The 20,722-nt window shown below is 37.6% G+C and overlaps 1 protein-coding gene across 6 annotated transcripts in view; it reads left to right on the forward strand.

Annotated features, from left to right (window-relative positions):
- Positions 1-20,722, forward strand: part of CEP70 (centrosomal protein 70) — a 75,559-nt gene that overhangs the window by 33,615 nt on the left and 21,222 nt on the right. For 5 of the 6 annotated variants that reach the window (XM_039218199.1, XM_039218201.1, XM_039218202.1 and 2 more), the window contains 4 exons: positions 5,126-5,182; positions 13,583-13,670; positions 13,758-13,846; positions 15,152-15,226. In XM_039218199.1, coding sequence (XP_039074130.1) covers positions 5,126-5,182; positions 13,583-13,670; positions 13,758-13,846; positions 15,152-15,226 — 309 coding nt within the window. The remainder of the gene's footprint in view (positions 1-5,125; positions 5,183-13,582; positions 13,671-13,757; positions 13,847-15,151; positions 15,227-20,722) is intronic. The other variant, XM_039218204.1, reaches the window with a different exon arrangement.

Raw genomic sequence — 20,722 nt, forward strand, 5'->3', positions numbered from 1 at the left:
TGATCAAATTACTCTGTCTTCCACTGGTGGGAACTTTTTCATGCTGATATTATATCCTTTTGACCCAACCGCATTGATCTTTGATAAATTTCTTACTTTTAGGCAGAAAGGCACATTCTGTACTTTTTTTTTTTTTTTGCCCCAGAGAGCTTTCGGAGAGTGGACTCTGATATTTGTTAAAGCTAACACTAAACATTTAGAATTAACTAAATTAAATTTAAAATTAATTAGACTTTTTTTTAATCAGAAATGATTTTTAGAGACCACAGTTTGGGTGTTGGGATTGTTTGTTGTGCTTCTAATGTTTATTAGGTTGTCATTGATTTTAGGACTTTCTAGTGAAGAGTGCAGGGAATTATATATATTTCTGAAAAAAACCAAACTACTGATTTTTTTTTTACATTTAAGTTAACATAACAGGATTTTTATTTAAAGTCTGATTCTACATTTATAACTTTTTTTATGCTAGAAATTGTTTTTCCTAATAGTAATGTGATAATTATTTATTTGCTTTATTGTATAACATATAAAAATTGTTTCAAAATAATACTAGAATTACTGCTAACAATAAGCCTACTTAATGAAATTTAAATTTCTTTGCAATTATCTTTGACATCAATAACATATTCTAGGATACAGTCAAATACGGTGTTCTAAAATATCTTGATACATTTATTTGTGTGTTTGTGTCACCAAATTAATAGACAGTTAGGTTTATTTATTTAAATTTGTTTTCAATTTTTAGAGATTGCTTTTTTATATTCCATTTACTTTTGAATATGTAAGACATCAATATGATTCCAAAGTCAAAGCTAATGATTCATATTTAGAAAAGTTGTATTTTCATTTCTGTACCCTCGACCCTATTCCTTACCTTCCCCTATAGGTAATTTTAAATGTTTAGTGATATTTTTAGCAAATACAAGCAGTATGAATATTATATTCATATGTTTCCCCTTTTTAAGTTTATTTTTTTTTTAAGTGATAGAGCACAAGCAGGAGAGGGGCAGAGAAAAAGATAGAATCTTAAGCAGGCTATGTGCTGTCAGCATGGAGCCCAAAGTGGGGCTCAATCTCATGAACTGTGAGATGACTGAGCCAAAATCAAAAGTTGGACTCTTAATCAACTGAGCCACCCAGGCACCCCCATATTTCCTTTTTGTATAAAAGGCACCATCATGGGTTTTTTTTTCACTAAATAGTATAAATGAATTATATTTTAACTAGTCTTATGTATTTACATAGTACTAGGATTGGGGATCTTTACTAACTAGGAATTTCTATTTTACTATAAAAATAAATAAATAAAGGGGCGCCTGGGTGGCTTAGTCGGTTAAGCGTCCGACTTTCGCTTAGGTCATGATCTCGCAGTTCGTGGGTTCGAGCCCCGCGTCGGGCTCTGTGCTGACTGCCAGCTCCCTGGAGCCTGCTTACAAATCTGAATCCCTCTCTCTCTGACCCTCCCCTGCTCATGCTGTCTCTCTCTCTCTCTCCTAGAAATAAATAAAACATTTAAAAATAAATAAATAAATAAATAAAAATAAAGTTCTCATATAAATTAAAAACAAGTTAAGACTAGATTATTTTGATAGTTATTTAAGAGATAATACACACATATGTAATTTTCATCGTTTAAAAGGAAGAACAAGGACAAAAATTTTAAAAATAAATTTAAAATACCATATAGTTAGAGATAGACATAAATCTTATTCTATTAATTAAAAATTTCTCTTAATGTTTATTTTTGAGAGCAAGAGAGAGAGTGCGGAGGAGGGTTATACAGGGAGGAAATCACAGAATCTGAAGCAGGCTTCAGGCTCTGAGCTGTCAGCAAGCAGAGAGCCCGATGTGGGGTTTTTAAACCCACAGACCGTGAGATCATGACCTGAGCCAAAGTCAGACACTTAACTGAGCCACCCAGATGCTCCTACTTTTTTTTTTTTTAAGTTTATTTCCTTGCGAGAAAGAGAGAGAAAGTGCATGAATGAGGAAGGGGCAAAAAATAAAAGAGAGAGAGAGAATCCCAAGCAGGCTTTGTGCTATGAGCGTTGAGCCAAATGCCGGGCCTGATGTCACGAACCATGAGATCACGACCTGAACCAAAATCAAGAGTTGGATGCCTAACAACTGAACAACCCAGGCACCTCAACATTTTATTTTATTAGTTAATTTAATTTTAGAGAGAGTGAGCATGAGTGGGGGAGAGGAGTAGAGAGAGAGAAGAATCTTAAGCAGGCTCCATGCCAAGCATGGAGCCCAATGTGGGGCTCAGTCCTATGACCCTGGGATCACGACCTGAGCCGAAATCAAGAGTCAGATGCTCAAGCAACTGAGCCACCAAAGCATCCCTAGGGGTGAATAAATTTAAGAAAGAGGGGAGCAAAGAAAGATAGGGGTAAGGAAGAACTGGAAGAAGGAAAGAGATGATTATAGTGGGAGAAAGAGGCATATAAGAGAGGAATGAAGGAGGAAGGGGAATGAAGCCAATTCGAGTAAGTAAGAGTGTAAGAGAAAGAGAAGTATTGAGAGAATTTCTGTGCCATCTGAAGTCAAGCTAATTCAGGTGTGAATTTGTCTGATGACCTAGAGATTATTTAATTTTTAATAAAACTAATTTTCAGTTTGAGATACAGAACTTAAAAATTGTGAATTTACCTCATTAGACATATGTGAGTTGGAACCACTACAGCTATTGTTAGAAGTTACAAAGGCATTGGGCAAAACAATAAACAACATACACAAATGAGTAAAAACATGTTTCCTGCCATTATGGACTTGACAATCTAACTGGGTAGCTAGAAACATACTCAGGTAAGTAAAATATAAGGCAAATAGTGGTCTATGCTATAATGGGGGGCAAATCAAATACTAAGTGGACATGACAGAAGTAAAGATTAGTTTCCTTTGAGGAAGATGGGGATGACCAAGAAGGTTTCATGATGGAGGTAACTTATAAACTTGATTATGAGAAACTATAGAATTTTAATAGGTAGAAGAAAGGGAAAGGTATTTTAGTTAAAGAAGTATGGTGGCAGAAAAACTGAATATATTTGAAAATAACCAGTAGTCCAAGAGGTCTGGAGCAGAGGGTGCACAAAATGATGATGGTAAGTGTCTTAGGAGATGATATGGAAAGGTGAGCTGGAACTTTGAAGGGCTCAAACTCCAGGCCAAAGAGTTTGGGTTCTGCTTACTATATAGCAGGAACGCCACCACTCCCCAGGATTTCTGATCAAAAAATTAAACCCAGAGACAAAAAGACAAGTTACTAATCAGTCATAGTAGTCTAGGTTGGAGATTGCAAAGGCCTGCATTAAAGCCATAAGAAAGGGGAGCTGTGGCATAGATGGACAGGAATTGTCTAGACTGACTGGCTGTAGATAAAAAAGAAGGAGAGGGGTCAAAGATAGCAAGATTTCAAGCTAGGTTTGGGTAAGAGGGATGGAAAATGAATTTATTTATGGACCTGTGCTTAGGTACCTTCCATCAGACTTGTAGAGATACAGACCTACAGTGAGAAGGGCCAAACTCCAGAGACCGTCCATATTTTCAGATAGAGGAAAGGAGAAGAGGAGTTACCTTTGAGTGTCAGGGTAACTAAGGAACAAAAGTATTTTAGGAAAGAGAGGTGGTAAGAAGTGTTATATGCTGCCTAATCATTTTATGTGTTTGCCTTCTCACTGTCTTGCTCAGAATTCTCAGTTTGACACATAGTAAGTCTTCGCTAAAAGCTTATTGGAGGTATCTGGTAACAATCAGAATGAATGAAGTTTGCTATGAAGAAAAAGAGACGGATTTGTGGCATAAGGGAGAAGTAGGGGGTGAGAGGGTTTGTGAAGGATATAAAAGAAATTGAAGCATTTTTGCAGGTAATAGGAAAGCCGGTATGTGTTGAGATGGAGAAAGATTGAAGAGAAAGAATAATCCAGAAAGTTGTAACACTAAGAACACAATTGGCTGAATTAGCTCTTAAAAAAAAAGAGATGAGTCAGTTTCCCCAGATGGGGAAATACTGTAAATTCTTGCTTTATAAAGAATAAAATATGAAAACATAGTGCTATTTTTCTCTTGAAGGGGTTTTAACAATTGCAGCACATATATAAAAATTCCAACAGTATAAAAGTATGTAAAGTATTTTGTATCTGCTTACCCCTCCTAATTCCCACATCCCAGAGATAATCATTTTTAACTGTTGAGTTCGTGTCCTTCGTAGGGTTGAACAACAGGAGCACCTTTGGCAGGTTGTATGGCTGGTTCAGTGTGTAGTAGGGCTGTCAGTTCCCTGATGAACTTTTAGCATCCTGCCCCCTCCCCAGTTAGTCGTGTGACAGCCACCATCATCCCCTAGGTTATGGTATTATCCCCCAGTTAAGAACCCGCAGAGTTGGGCGCCTGGGTAGCTCAGTTGGTTAAGCAACTGCCTGATTTTAGCTTAGGTCATGACATCAAGCCCCACATCAAGCTCCACACTGTGCCTGCTTGGGATTTTCTCTCTCCCTCTTCCTGTCCCTCTGCCCCTCCCCTACATGCACTCTCAAAAAATAAATAATAAAAACCCCACAGAGTTCTTATTCAAGATAATTACAACTTCACATACAATTATTTCTCTTTAAAACAAATAGAGTAATATTGTGTAATTGGCTCTGCAACACTACTTTAGTCCCTTATCAATTTTTATTAGGACATACAAATTTACATCTTTCTTTGTTTCCTGTAGAGCAGATGTGTCATTATTTATTGAACTTTTCCCTTATTGAGAACATTTAGATTATTTCTGGGTTTTTACTCTTGTAAATAATGATGCAGTGGACAGCTTTGTTCATTTTGAGTTACAAGCTTAAGCAAATATTTTTGTGGGAGCAATTGCTAGAGGTAGAACTGCTGGGACAAGGAAAATACTCATTTTCTATGTTGAGATGTAAAGTTCATGGTTATTTTAAAATCTGTACTTTGAAATTGATATAAAATATATGGCTTAGTATAATACTTGTAAAAAATCACATACATTGTTTTAAATAAACTTGCTGGATACATTTATCACTGTAATTTGAAATTACATAGAGAGGATAGTAGTAAATGTTCCAATACGACATTTTGAAAATTAAGTTTATCTTCTGTTTTCTAGGTTGCTTTGCCTAATTGATTATTATGAATCTAAAATTAGAAAACTTCATAAACAAAGGTAAGACTAATCCTATATTACAGCTTTCAAAGTCAATTACCTAGTCATGAATCACCCCAGCATTTTTTAAAATCTTTTGAAATTTTAAATATATTTTGAAAATCTTCCTAATATAGCTATGAATTTCTTTTTTTATAAAGATCTTGAAGACTGGATTTTACTTTTTATGTTAAAATTTATTGTTGCATTTATTTTAAAATATGTGTATTTCACAATCACCAATATACTGGTCACAGAAGAAAAAGTATTTGTTTTTGTTTCTTGAAGTATAATTTGTTCTCTATATCTAGCCATGGACAGTTACTGAGTGTATCCACAGGGTACATAGCATTCGACTAGCTGCCTAACAAAGTGCAAACTAATTAGTTTACAGATTTATAGGAGATAAAGGTAAAATATCATAGTGAAAAATCATACATGGAGTAGAACACACTTGTCACCTCTGATTAAAAAATAAGGGTGCAGATAAAGACAATGGTCTTTGACTAACCTAAAATAACTGAGGGCTATCTAAGGCCCTTGTTTCATTGTTTATAGGTGGAATAATTGTTTTAAAAAATATTTATTTGAGCACCTATCTTGTGCCGTGTTGTTCTAGGTACTTAATACACCTTAATAAACATGCACATACATTCTCTACTGCATTCTCATATTCTTCCCCGAGAATAATGACTGCAGAAACACAGCAAGACCAATGGCAGGGCTGTGCTGTTGCTGATTCCGTCTAGCACCTTGGGCACTGTAAAAAAAAAAAAAAAGTGTGTGTGTGTGTGTGTGTGTAAGGAAAGGAAGAAGAGAAGAGAACAACTAATGACAGAGCAATTCCTTGTTCCAACTTTTCAGAAAGTAGCATTATATCAAGTAACTTCAGAGACTTCCTTATTTCCAAGTGAGACGGTGTCTTTTAGATGGTATCAGATTCTACAGAGATGGGACAAAGTTTTGGATATGGTTCTCACCTTCTAAGATTTTACAGTGAAGTAAGGGAGATAAAATATAAACATTATAATTAAGAAAAATAAGATCAAAAAACACGAATAACACATAATGTCAATAATTACTAAAACAGACAGTAATATAGGACTTCAGAACAAGAGCAATACAGTTTTGGATGGAGTGACTCAGGAAGTCTTTACAAAGCAGATGAGGGTTGTGTTTGAGCTTGAAGGAAGAGTAAAATTTGGGAAAGCAGAAAGGCAAAAAAGCTATGAGCGAAAGTGCAAAGGGAGAGAGGCAAACCATGAGAGACTCTTGAATGCTGACAATAACTGAGGACTGATGGATGTGGGGGGGAGGGGGGGATGGGCATGGAGGAGGGCACTTTGGGGATGAGCACTGAGTGTTATGTAGAAACTAATTTGACAAACTATTTGTAAAAAAAAATAAAATAAAATAAAAGCCATGCAAAGTCATAAACCTTAAAAAAAATAAATAAATAAATAAAATGCAAACTCATATATGGATCACCCCAAAAAAAAAAGAAAGTGCATAGATATGAGTGTAGACTTTTTTTTAATGGCACTGTGATGAAGCCAATTTGACTGGAGTTCAAGGAATTTGTAGTAACCTATGGAGAGTCGTCTTTCATATATTGCACCAAGTAAGCTATAAATGAATGAGAAGACATCATTTGCCTTGGAAAGAAGAAAAGTACTTTTTTCCTTTAATACAGAAAAATTGGATTTTTCAGGTTTATTCAGGGTTCTCAAGAGAAACGGAACCAATAGGATATATATTGACGTAAATAGAAAGATTTATTTTATTTATTTATTTTTTTAATGTTTTTTTATTTATTTGTAGGAGAGAGAGAGAGAGACAGCGTGAGCAGGGGAGGGTCAGAGAGAGAGGGAGTCACAGACTGAAACAGGCTCCAGGCTCCGAGCTGGCAGTCAGCACAGAGCCCGACGCGGGGCTCGAACCCACGAACCGCGAGATCATGACCTAACCGAAAGTCGGATGCTTAACCGACTAAGCCACCCAGGCGCCCCTAGAAAGATTTATTTTAAAGGAATTGGTTCATGTGACCTGCCACAAGATCATGAAGGCCATATAGGATAAACCCACAACTAATATCATCCTCAGTGGGGAAAAACTGAGAGCTTTCCCCCTAAGGTCAGGAACATGACAGGGGTGTCCACTCTCACCACTGTTAGGCAACATAGTGTTGGAAGTCCTAGCCTCACCAATCAGACACAAAAAGAAAAGGCATCTAAATTGACAAGGAGGACATCAAATTTTCACTTGGCAGACAACATGATACTCTATGTGGAAAACGCAAAAAACTCCACCAAAAAACTGCTAGAACTGATCCACGAATTCAGCGAAGTCACAGGATATAAAATCGATGCACAGAAATCAGTTGCATTTCTATACACCAATAATGAAGCAGCAGAAAAAGAAATTAAGGAATTGATCCCATTTATAGTTGCACCAAAACTATAAAATGCCTAGAAATAAACCTAACCAAAGAGGTGAAAAATCTATATGCTGAATACTGTAGAAAGCTTATGAAAGAAATCGAAGAAGACAAAAAGAAATGGGAAAACATTCCATGCTTCTGGATTGGAAGACCAAATATGTCGATACTACCCAAAGCAATCTCAAATTCACTGCAATCCCTATCAAAATAGAACCAGCATTCTTCACTGAGCTAGAACAGACAATCCTAAAAATTGTATGGAACCACAAAAGATCCTGAATAACCAAAGTAATGTTGAAGAAAAAACCAAAGCTGAAGACATCATAATACTGGACTTCAAGCTATATTACAAAGCTGTAATCATCAAGACAGTATGGTACTGGCACAAAACAGACACATAGATCAATGGAACAGAATAGAGAGCACAGGAATGAACCCACAAATGTATGGCCAACTAATTTTTGATGAAACAGAAAGAATATCCAATGAAGTAGCACCTGGGTGGCTCAGTTGGTTAAGTGTCTGACTTTGGCTCAGGTCATGATCTCATGGTTTGAGGTTTGAGCCCCATGTTGGGCTCTGTGCTGACAGCTCAAGAGCCTGGAGCCTGCTTGAGATTATGTGTTTCCCTCTCTCTCTACCCCTTCCCTGCTTGTGCTCTTTCTCTCTCTCGCTCTGTCTCTCTTTCAAAAATAAACCAAAAAATATATCCAGTATGAAAAAAGACAGCAAATGTGTTGGAAAAACTGGACAGTGATATGCAAGAATGGACCTGGACCACTTTCATATATCATACACAAAAATAAACTCAAAATGGATGAAAGACCTAACTGTAAGACATGAAGCCATCAAACTCCTAGAGGAGAAAACAGAGAAAATAGGCAGGCAACAACCTCTTTGACCTGGGCTGCAACAACTTCTCACTTGACATGTCTCCCAAGGCAAGGGAAGCAAAAGCAAAAATAAACTATTGGGATCTCTTCAAGATAAAAAGCTTCTGCACAGCAAAGGAAACAATAAAACTAAAAGGCAACCGACAGAATGGGAGAAGATATTTGCAAATGACACACCAGATAAAGGGTTAGTATTAAAAATCTATAAAAAAAAAAAAACTTACGAAATCAACACGCGCAAACCAAATAATCCAGTGAAGGAATGGGCAAAAGATATGAATAGACACCTGTCCAAAGAAGACATCCAGATGGCTAACAGACACATGAAAAACTGCTTAACATCATTCATCATCAGGAAAATACACAGTGAGATACCACCTCACATCCATTAGAATGGCTGAAATTAACAACTCGGCCAACAACAGATGTTGACTAGGATATGGAGAAAGAAGAACACTTTTGTACTGCTGATGAGAATGCAAACCAGTACTGCCATTCTGGAAAACAGTGTGTATGTTCCTCAAAAAATTAAAATAGAACTACCTTACAATCCAGCAATTGCACTTCCAAGTATTTATCCAAAGGATACAAAACTGTCTATTTGAAGGGGCACGTGGACCCCAGTGTTTATAGTAGCACTATCAAGAATAGAGAAAATGTAGAAAGAGCCCAAATGGATCATATGGATGAATGAATAAAGATGTGTTTTATACTGTGTGTGTATATATATATATTATATGTGTGTGTGTGTGTATATATATATATATATGTATGTATATGTGTGTATTCTCTCTCTCTCTGTCTCTCACACACACACACACACACACACACAGGAATATTACTCAGCGACCAAAAAGAAGGAAATCTTACCATTTGCAACATCATGGATGGAACTAAAATATGTTATGCTAAGCGAAATAAGTCACTCAGAGAAACACAAATATCATATGATTTCACTCACATGTGGAATTTAAGAAAAAGATGAACATAGAGGAAGGGAAGCAAAAATAAGAAAACGGAGAGAGAGACCATAAGGGACTCTTAAATAGAACAAATGGTTGCTGGCGAGGTGTTGGGTGGGAGGGTGGGCTACATGGGTGATGGGCATTAAGTCGGGCACTTGTTAGGTATAGCACTGAGTGCTATATGTAAGTGGTGAATCGCTGAATTCTATTCTGAAATCATTATTATACTATACTAACTTGGATTTAAATTAAAAAAATAATAAAGGAATTGGTTCATGTGATTTTGAGGTAGGCCAGCAGGCTAGAGACCCAGGAAAGAGTTCCTTCTTGCAGGTCTTAGGCTTTGTTCTTAAGCCGTTTAATTGCATGAGGCCCTCCCACATTTTAAAAGGTTCTTCTTAAAGTATGTCGATTTAAATGTTAGTCACATCTAAAAACACCTTATACTATAATCTAGACTGGTGTTGGACTAAACAGCTGGGCACCAAGGCCTAACCAACCTGACACTAAAATGAACACTCATAGTATGTAAGAGTAAAGGGAAGGAAAGTGAAGAATTGAATGGCTTGAGAGGTTGCGAACTTGAGCTCACATAGTCAAGAAAATAATGAAATTGAGCAAAGCAGGTTAGGTGAGGACTGTGGCATATTGGACAGCTATGTACTATCCTTCTAAAGGGGGCCATTACTACACACTCTAGCCATTTGATGCCTTTTAAGAATGTGAGCGCAGTGTGGCTGGATTTGCTGGGGTTTTTTTCTTTTTTGAAAAAAATTAGAAGATTATATTTATAAATAAGATCCTTTTCATTAAAAAATTTTTTAACATTTGTTTTTGAGAGAGAAAGAGTGTGAACGAGGGAGGGGCAGAGAGAGAGGGATACACAGAATCTGAAATAGGCTGCAGGCTCTGAGCTATCAGCATAGAGTGACGTGAGGCTCGAACCCATGGACCATGAGGTCATGATCTGAGCTGAAGGCGAACACTAACCCGACTGAACCACCCAGGCACCCCATAAATAAGATTTTTAATGTTCACAATTAACTCAGTGATTTAAGGAAATATTATATGGTCCATAGAGAACAAACTGATGGTTGCCAGAGGGAAGGGGAGTGGAAGGGTGGCCAGAATGGGTAAAGGGGAGTGGAAGATAAAGGCTTCCAGTTACGGAATCAATAAGTCATGTGAAAAATAGGGAAAGCATAGGGAATATAGTCAGTGATACTATAATAACCTATGGTGATGGATGGTAGGTTCACTTGTGAGGATAGAGAACATACAGAGAAGTTGAGTCACTATCCTTATGACACATGGTGTAACTGTACTCAAAAAAATAAAAACATAACAAAAAATGGTCCAAACTGAATATCATTTGCGACCTTTGAACTATGTCTTTAGTAAATTCTAGAGTCGAGCATTGGCAAACTTTTCTGTAACGCGCCAGACAGTAAATATGCTAGGTATTTTAGGCTCTGTCATCTTTCACAGCTATTCAACTCTGCTGTTGTAGCAGAAGGCCAGCTGCAAATTATATGTAAATGAATTGGCATGGCTGTGTTCTGTAACACTTTAATTCTGAAAATCACAGGCTGCATGTAGCCCACAGGCAGCAGTTTGCTAACCGCTGACTAGATAGATGATAAAGTTTGGGATTTTTAGTAAGTACAGCTGTCATTTGAAAACTCCATGTGGAATATGGTATAAGAAGTTGCCTCTGAAGTGTGAAAACTGGGGTTGTCTGACCAAAAATGATAAAAGGATGGAAACCATTGTGGGGAGGAGTGTTGAATTTGGTTGTCATGAAGTTGTAGTAAAAATCCAAGGTTGAGGAATGAGAAGTTTGGGGAAAAGGAATTACTTTTTCACTTAGCAATCCTGTCATCACTGGCCTCGCTGAAGTGAGGTAATTTGGCCTATAAAAAATACCTTGCTCAGGCCAGATATTTGGATTAAATTAGTCTCTCATTAAGGGAGAAGGAGCTAGGAAGAGAATGGGAACTACATTATAAATAATCGTCTTACGGATGAAAAAATTAGAAGTCATTTCAACTTTGCAGTGATGAGTCTCCAAAGAAGAGTGTTTTTCAGGGTTCTTTGACTTTATAAACCAGTAGTCTCCTTTCTGGGCGCCTGGGTGGCTCAGTCGTTAAGCATCTGACTTCAGCTCAGGTCATGATCTCACAGTTCTTGAGTTCAAGCCTGCTTTGGGTAAAACATGAGCCCTGGGTGAGCCCTGTTTCTCTCTGTCTCTGTCTCTTTCTCCCCCATCCCCCTTCTACCCCCCCTTCCCTGTCTCTCTCTCTATCTGCCCCTCACTCACTTATACACTCTCTCAAAAAAGAAAAGACTCTCTCTTTTTCTCTGCCTCTTTCCCTACTTACACACTCTAAAATTAAAAAGCAAAAACAAAAACAATAGTCTCCTTTCTGAGTGAGTACTCAGTGAGGAGTACTAGTACTGCTAGTGAGGTTGTAGCAACTTCAAGGTGGATTTTGATATCTGTAAATAGGGTATTATAAACAGGGTATTGTTATCACCTGAAGGAGCAGGAGTATTGTAAAAGGAGGATATAATTGACAAGTATGATGTTACTGAAGAAAAGAAGATGAAAGAGTTGAGAGATGAAGGAGGTGAAAGAGGGGAGAAAATGAGGGAAAACAGGCTACGGTTTGGAGGCCTACGTGGGATAAACAGGAAGCCCAGGAGGTACATACCTATAGCGCTAGGGGAGGGAGAGCAAGGGGAGAAGACAGACGGAGCGGGCCACTTGTAGAACCAAAAGCCCTTGTTTAACACCTGTTAAGGGCAGTGTTGCTCAGTTTTTCTCATTGTGAAAGACAAGTGCTGTTGGTATGTCACACGGGGCCCCACCCAGAGCTGCAGTAGGAAGCGCACCTCAAGCCCTCCCCACTTGTCCTGAAGCCTGCAGGGGATGAATATCCTGTCACACCTATAACCCTTCTGCACTGTGCACCTATGACACACTATTTGGGGGCTCTAGTTCAGGGCACAGGTTTGCAAAGACTTCCAGAGGGACTTCGAAGGGAGTTTCTGAATACTGTGGACTGTTACTTTCTGTCTCCATACATGAGCAAACTCAGAAAGGAAGGCAAGCGACGATCAAGGCAGCAGAAATGTAAATATAAGAGTTAATCCGTTGGAAGTCTTAGAAAACTGCAAACACGCCCTAATCTCTGGAAAAAGAAGAAAAGTACATATTAAAATAAGGTGTACAGTTATGTAACTTTTCTATGCTCAATGTTAATCATATAATATAGATTGCATGACATAAATTGCTACTTATTCGTATTTCTCTGACTTGGTGGACATTATTAAAGAGCCAAGGAAAGTAACACAGGAATAAAACCACTAGGCTCAGATTTTCTTCTGAGATGTCAGAGACATTTGAAAAATTACTCCAGGGAAAATGGTTCTATAGTGAATTAGTAGTTAGGAGAAACCCCTTTGTTTAATTTCATCTTTCTCTTGAGATAGAAATTTTAAAAAATGGTCTCAGATAATGGAAGCAAGTGACTTTGAAATTCACTTCATACTTCCTGGAAATGAGTGCTTTTGTGTCTCTTATTTACTTTTAACACCAGTCCTGTGAGGTAAATGTCACAGATACTTCTCTGGCAGAAGACAAATTCTGAGATTGACGTGCTCAAATGCCAATGGGTTAATGGTACCAAGACTTAAATTGCAACTATTAAATCTGTTGCCTTGTCCACTCATACTCTGCATTTTTTTTTTTTCTGTATAGTTTTTTGGTGACCTAAAAGTACTAGAAGAAAAAACAGTATGCTTTGGTTCTTTTATTCACTCAAAAGTATCTTTTTCACCGCCTCTTCTGCCCCGTACTCTTCTAGACAGTGAGATACAATGGTGAAATAAACAAAGTTCTGGTCCACAGGGATCTTACATTCTAATTAAGGTGATAGTGAACAGATATGTACTGTAATACTGGATAGTATGTTCATATTCTCTGAGAACAAGTAGGAAATTTGGCTTCAATTTTAATTGGAGTTTAGGTTATCAAACCTTTACTGATTTTTGTTAGCTATGTTTTCTTCATTGAAGGTACATTTTTCATAAGAAGTACACACCATACGTCTTTTTACAGGCAATGTAAGGAAGATGAAAGTCTGTCAGACGAAGAAAAAGACTACAGAAGTTTGGATGCCTCACTGACTTATAAAGGCCTTCTAATGGTATGAGGACTACATGGGTATAAGTTCTTTTTTATGAAGTAAAATAATCTAGGAAAGTAAACTATTTTTCTGTGAAATGTGTTGAAGTCATTACAGAATCAACTTAAGGAATCGAAATTCAAGATTGATATACTTTTAAGTGAAAAGCTGAATCTCCAAAAAGATTTGGAAACCAGGTGAGAGAAACTTAAGTCATTTATATTTCACTTTTGGAAAGTAAATACATCCTGGAATTTGGGGTGTTAAATAAATCTCTATAGCTCCTTTACTGTAAAACTAATCCTAGAAACCATGCTTTCCCTCATTTTAGACTCGTATCTCATATGGCAGAAGGAACAAGAACACATAGGTAGGCAAGGGAAGTGAGAATATAGGAGCCCACACTGAGGAAGATAAAAGTGGGTAGGAACGCAGAGTAGATGCAGATTTATATCAGCAGGTTTCCCATTCCCCAAATTACTTCGGAATGTCTTATCTCATCCCTGTGTTGTGAAAGGGGAGAGAACTAAAGACTGACTGTAAATGTGTACAACCAGGCCTCTTTGTATGCAGCATGCTACCACCAGAGGATTATGCTCTGTATGTTCACCGTGAATAATAAGACATGAACATTGTCAGGACTTTTTTCATTTAACAGGAGTTAGTTGAATACTTATTGTAAATTAGACACTGGCCTAAACTCTGGTGTAATGACCAAAATAAGTAACTTCTTCTCATAAAGATTATACTTAGGTGGAGAGGGAACTGATACCTGCAGTAGGAACCATTTAGGTAAAGTTTTAAAAATCTGCCAGATAATAATATATAAATTTATGTAGTAAAAATTTTAAACCATGCATGGGAATACTGAACAGTGGATTTGGGGTAGTGGTTACCTAACAAGGGACACACATGGAACCTTAAGTATATGCATAATGTTTTAATTAAAAGACAATTTGAAACAAATGTTAATATTTAACTTTGGTAAAGCCAAGTGGTGGGACACCATTATTTGTTTTACTGTTCTCTCTTCTTGTCTGTATATCTGAAATATTTCACTCTAAAAACAAGTAATAGATGAATAACAACAAAAAATGGGTAAAAAGTTTTGAACAGGGAATACACAGAAAAAGAAATTCAGTGGAATATTTTAAGAATTTTAAGGTCACCTGGGTGACTCAGTTGGTTAAGCGTCTGACTTCGGCTCAGATCATGATCTCACTGTTTGTGGGTTCGAGCCCCATGTCAGGCTCTATGCTGACAGCTAGCTCAGAGCCTGGAGCCTGTTTTAGATTCTGTATCTCCCTCTTTCCCCAACCTACCCCTGCTGTGTCTCTCTGTCTCTTTCTCTCTCTCTCTCTCTCAGAAATAAAGAAAATTTTTAAAAAAAGAATTTTAATAAGCATATTTGTGACCTGTAACATGGTATATCTTACTTATTAAATGCCTTTATAGTTTTACTCAATAAATTAAATGCATTCAATGTGATTTACTTTCTACAGGCCCACACAGCATGAATTAAGACTTTATAAACAGCAGGTGAAGAAACTGGAGAAAGCCCTTAAGAAAAACATCAAGTAATTATATTGTACTGAAGTTACAGATTCGTTATGGTTTTGTATTTTACTATTTTTATTACATATAAGTTTACTTCATGCTTACCTCAGAGTGACCTTAGCTTGAAATTACTAGACTGATGGGGGGAAATGACATAGAAGTATATTTTTGAGGGCGGCTGGCTGACTCAGTCATCAGAGCATGTTTCTTGTTCCCAGGGTTGTGAGTTCAAGCCCCATGTTGGGTGTGGAGCCTACTTTAAAAAAAAAAAAAAATTACCTTCCTACTAAGGTGTAGTTTCTCAAAAGGATATTTCTGGTTCCACAGTTTAAAAACAGTTTCTACCGTACTGGATTTGGCTATATATTTATCTTAAATAAGAACCAAAAAAAAAAGGCATTTGCCTGACATAATAAGGGCAAAGATTTTAACTAGAAAATTGTCTTTGAAAGTCATAGAGGAATTGCAAGGGAATCATTGAAATTAGAGATAAAAAGCCTCAGTTCTTGTTGGCACTAGTCATTACCTGAATAATACACGGCCTCATCATACTTTAAAAGGAGGAGGAGGCGTGCAGTGAGCCATTCATATCCATCACTTACTGGTACTTTTCTTGACTTTGAAAAGCAAGGCCTCAGAGCTGTTTGAAAAAGCTGGTCCTCAAATAGTAGTAGTGCTTTCTGAAGGTTATCTAGGTGTACCCTCTGATTCAAGGGAATGGAACTTGAGGTAGTGTGGGGAGTGCTGGGAATATTTTGAAAACTATATGAGTTAATATATGCATTAGATGTATTAAATCAGTTGTATTAGCATAAGTTGGTTCCATTTTCATTGACAGCTGTGTTTCTTCCTTCCTATGGCAACACATGCCACAGAGAGAGGCAAATATGCTGGATATGCAGGAATTGACATACTGAGTTACATTAGGATAGTACAGAAGGAAAACTGAAAAAGAGAAGTGGAAGGTTTGGACATGCTGCAACCATTAGTTCAATTAATATTTTTCCCTTCCTACTGTTGCTTAATATTTTGGGTACCTTTAGTACTTCATACCATGTGCTTGGTATTCTGGGTACTGGAGTTGCAGTGATAAGCCAAATAGCAAAGATCTCTTTCCTCATGGAGATTACGTGAGGGGAGAAGGATGATAAGACTGATAAGACTTAGAGATGGATTGGATATAGGCAGCTGAGAGGACAAAATTACAACTCCTCAGTTTTAGGCCAACAACTAGTTGGTGCCTCAGTGAGACAGGGAAACTGGTGGAGAAGCAACTTGGAAAAGGAGGATGTAGGGCAATAAAAAGAGGAGGTGTAGATAGACGTTATATGTGACTCTACGGAAGTATTCGTAAGCAAGTGAAGGCCTGAAGAAACAGTTTAAGCTGACCTTTTTTTCTTTTTTACTAGATTTAATAAAGTGGAAAATTGTGGAAAAACATGATAGGACAAAAGAGCATGAACCAAGTCACTGGTGAAAACTCGGATTCTTTCTTGGAATCCCTCTGTCTTCAGAGATGAAGATGGTTCTTTCCTCTAGGTATAGGGAAGGCACCTAGTACATGAGGCTCTTATGATCTGCTTCAGGAGAGGAGGAGGAGGTCAGACAATCCTACTGGCAGCTGCTATGTCTCAAATTCCTCTAGCTTAAAACATGTTCTGTGTCAAAGCAACATATTTTGGAGTGGCATATCCTAATCCCCTTTGAAGGAATTTTATTCACTTTAAGACAAGTATATGAGTGAAGATACAAACAATCATGTACTTATATATACAAAGAGATAGGTAGTCAATTCTCATTATTCAGATTTCATATTTGTGAATTTTCCTACCTGCTAAAATTTATCTTTAATCCCCAAATCAATAGTAGTGGCACTTTCATGATCATGTGTGGACATGCCCAACACACATTTCTAGCTGTTGAACAGGTGATGCTCCATTCTCTTGTTTTAGCTCTCATAACTGTAAACAAGCATTCTTTGTGTGTTGTCATATTGCCACTTTTTTGTTTTGTTTTTTGCATTTTTTTCTGCTTTTTGTGGGTAATTTCTCCAAGATGGGCCACCAAGCATAGTGTTAAAGTGCTGTCTAGTCTCTCTCCTGGGTGGGAAGAAGGCTGTGATGTGGCTTACAGAGAAAATACATGTGCTAGGTAAATTTCACTTAGTAGGCATAAGTTCTACTGCTTTTAGCTATCACTTCAGTGTTAATGAATCAACCGTATTAAATAAGCTGTCTTTAAACATTAACACACATAAAATAAGCTTATACATTGATCAGTTGAGGAAAATGTTCCCACATGCATGTAGGAACCTGACTCTATTAACCCTAGGAACAGTGGTTCAATCTTTGCTTATGCAGTGTTTGTGGTAACTTTATAGAATATAACTATCATGAATAATGAGAATTGAGTGTATATATTTTTGTTGTTCATTTGAGTTCTCATCTTTAGACTTACCTTTCACTATTTAAAAAAAAAAATTTTAAGTGTTTATTTATTTTTAGAGAGAGAGGGCGTGAGCGAGTGCAGGGGTGGAGCAGAGAGAGAGGCGGAGAGAGAGAATCCAAGCAGACTTCATGCTGTCAGAGCCCAACATGGGGCTCAGTCTCATGAATTGTGAGATCATGACCTGAGCTGAAATCAAGAGTCAAGACGCTTAACTGACTGAGCCATCCAGGAGCCTCTGACTTTTCATTATTAGCCTTTAAAATTATGACTTAAAACCAATCCCTGCCATATTTTTCTGTTGGATTTTGTAGAAATTATTTGTGCTTTAGAAATTTAAATCTGGAATTTAAAAGTTAATAATTTTTATTAAGTTGGAAACTTTCGGAGAATCTAGATGTGAAAACAGGGAATAAGGAATGTTAGATAGCTTGTCTGTATCACATGGGTGGTATATGGAAGAACTTAAAAAGAAATTACATCTGTACCCCATCATTCTGACTCTTAACCATCATCTTAATTAGAACCAAGAACACACCTGATGAAAAACATTTTTTAATATAAAGCTTTTTAAATTTTTATTTTCTGCAGTGGCAGAGGTAGAATATTTTTTCAAAGAACTACAAATGTGGGGCAAATAATTAAAATACCCTGTCAGCCTGGTTAATTCTCTCCACATATTTAGAACAAAAGGGAACAGTGTTATCCCTGAATAAACATCTAACTAGACTGTGATGTGCATTGTAGGCAGTCTGCTAAAAAGATTACAAAGAAAGAAATCTCACTCTTTTATATAGCTATGCATATACGGTCCATTATGTACATGTGAATTGTCTTTGTCCTAAGGAAAAATAAAACTTTCTATGGTTTTTGATAAACAGATAGTTAACAACCTAGAGCCAGGAGCCTAGGCAGACACAGGGGGACAAGGCACCTGATGTCTAAGAGTTGGTTCTAAGGCTCCCAAGAAAGAAGAACATTCCTAGGATGTAGACTTGGCAAGAGGCTTATTTAAATGTTAAAAAGATTTATATACTTCTTAAAGAAAGGAATTACAACTACAAGTTTTCCAAAGGAAATGCTACAAGAAAAGGGGAAAGTCTCTCTCCCCTTTTAGAACCTGAGAGAATTAATTTTTTTTCTTTAGATTTATAGCTGCCTTTCAGCTAACCAATCTTCAATAACAAATGAACCTATTTAACATGGGAAAATACGGACTTTTCTTGTTTGAGTTAATATTACAAAGAGGTTGATTATAAAATGTGGTTGTCAGAAGTGATCAAATAGGTCTGCCAGTACAAGATAACTAAAGGTATTACACTAATTCCATTTAATTTCAGTGGTATTTGTATTTTGCTAGGAGAAAACAAAATCAGAATCCTGTCACCCTGCTGTTAAGCTGATGGGTGTCAGGGTCCTCTGGACAGTGAACCAAACTGAAATTAACAACCAAGGCTTTCTTCACTTACTGCTGCAATAGAATAAGCAGCCAAAAAATGTTCCATTTTTAGTGTTCAGTTTTTCTCAGTGGAAAGGTACCAGGCAAGGGTCATTGAATGAGATACTGCACAGATGAGAGGAAACATGTCACTGCCTAGGAGGCCTGCACAAAAGACTCCTGCTGTTTAATGGGCCAAAGGGGAGGCCTGGGAGTGAAAAATACTGAGTCAGAGTGGAAAAAAGTATATTAGTCAAGACTCCTCCCACCTCACAAGGCGAAGTGAAAAGTACCTCAGTCAGGGCCATCCCACTAAAAAGCCTCTGGATGTGAGCACCGGGGCTAGCAATGCAGAAATACTGGCGAGCACAGCTGGCCTGGGAGTCACAAGGGAAGGGAGGGGTCAGGGGGTCTGAATTCTTGATAGCAACTCGTTCCAGAGATTGCAGTGTCCAGGCTGTGAACCAAGTCTGATTTGGGAGGGCAACTTTCCCCCATGAAGCTTTCCAGGACAAAGCCTTTGTAATTGTCTACGGTTTGGGCCTGAAAGGTAACATGTAGGATTTTGGCCTGGAGCTGGACTTCCCTCCTAGAGAAAGAGTTAACCTTTGGAGTTGTAGCATTGGAGTTTATAGATGGAAGGGAACCCACCCTTCTTTTCATCTTAATCATATAAAAAATCCTAGGAATGCAGAGAAAAGGACTCGGGGAACATACAGCTCTGAGAGGTTCATATTGATTTGTACATGTGCTTTGTATTTTTGTGGCTAAATAAGCAGGAGTTTTAACAAAATTGGCATTCGCTTTTCCACCTGTTCCTCATCTCCAGAATGGAAGCCATCATGAGATCATAGAAAGGCTTCAGACGCAGTTAAAAGCTATAATGTATCTCTACCTAGAAACCTGTCATAAGGAGATGCCTATAGAAAACAGGAGACAGCACAGCATATTTTAAGCTGGAAGTGTAGTTTTCTGGGTTTCCCAAATTCCACAAAAAAAATATAGCTCTTGCTTCTAGCTACATGGAATGAGTGTCCGTGAAGTATGTAAAGAATCCTTTAGCTGCTCTTAGGAGTCCTTATGGCCTTCAGGCCCTGCTCACTGCTTTGGAGACAACAAAACAACCCTGGCATGTTTCTGAGTACAGCCTACTTGCCTACAACATAGGTTTCTAAAACATCAATGAACTCCTATGCAATTGGGAAATAAGGGAATGATTAGTAGTGTAACATAGGCATCGCATTGTTTACGTGATTTTTTCTTAGCTACCAGGAGCTAGAATACGGCAGTATTATAGTTTTCAGGAAGGGAGAAAGCATCTATGAGAAGCCCTCAGCTAACATCATCCTCAATGGGGAAAAACTGAGAGCTTTCCCCCTGAGATCAGGAACACAACAGGGATGTCCACTCTCACCACTGTTGTTTAACATAGTGCTGGAAGTCCTAGCATCAGCCTTCAGACACCAAAAGGAAATCAAAGGCATCAGAATTGGCAAAGAAGAAGTCAAACTTTCGTTTTCACAGACAACATGATACTCTACATTGAAAACCTGACAGACTCCACCAGAGGCCTACTATAGCTGATCCATGAATTCAGCAAAGTTGCAGGGTACAAAATCAACATGCAGAAATC

The sequence above is a fragment of the Hyaena hyaena genome, unplaced genomic scaffold (genome assembly GCF_003009895.1).
Source record: "Hyaena hyaena isolate Hyena2069 unplaced genomic scaffold, ASM300989v1 scaffold_745, whole genome shotgun sequence".
Classification (NCBI taxonomy): Eukaryota; Metazoa; Chordata; class Mammalia; order Carnivora; family Hyaenidae; genus Hyaena; species Hyaena hyaena.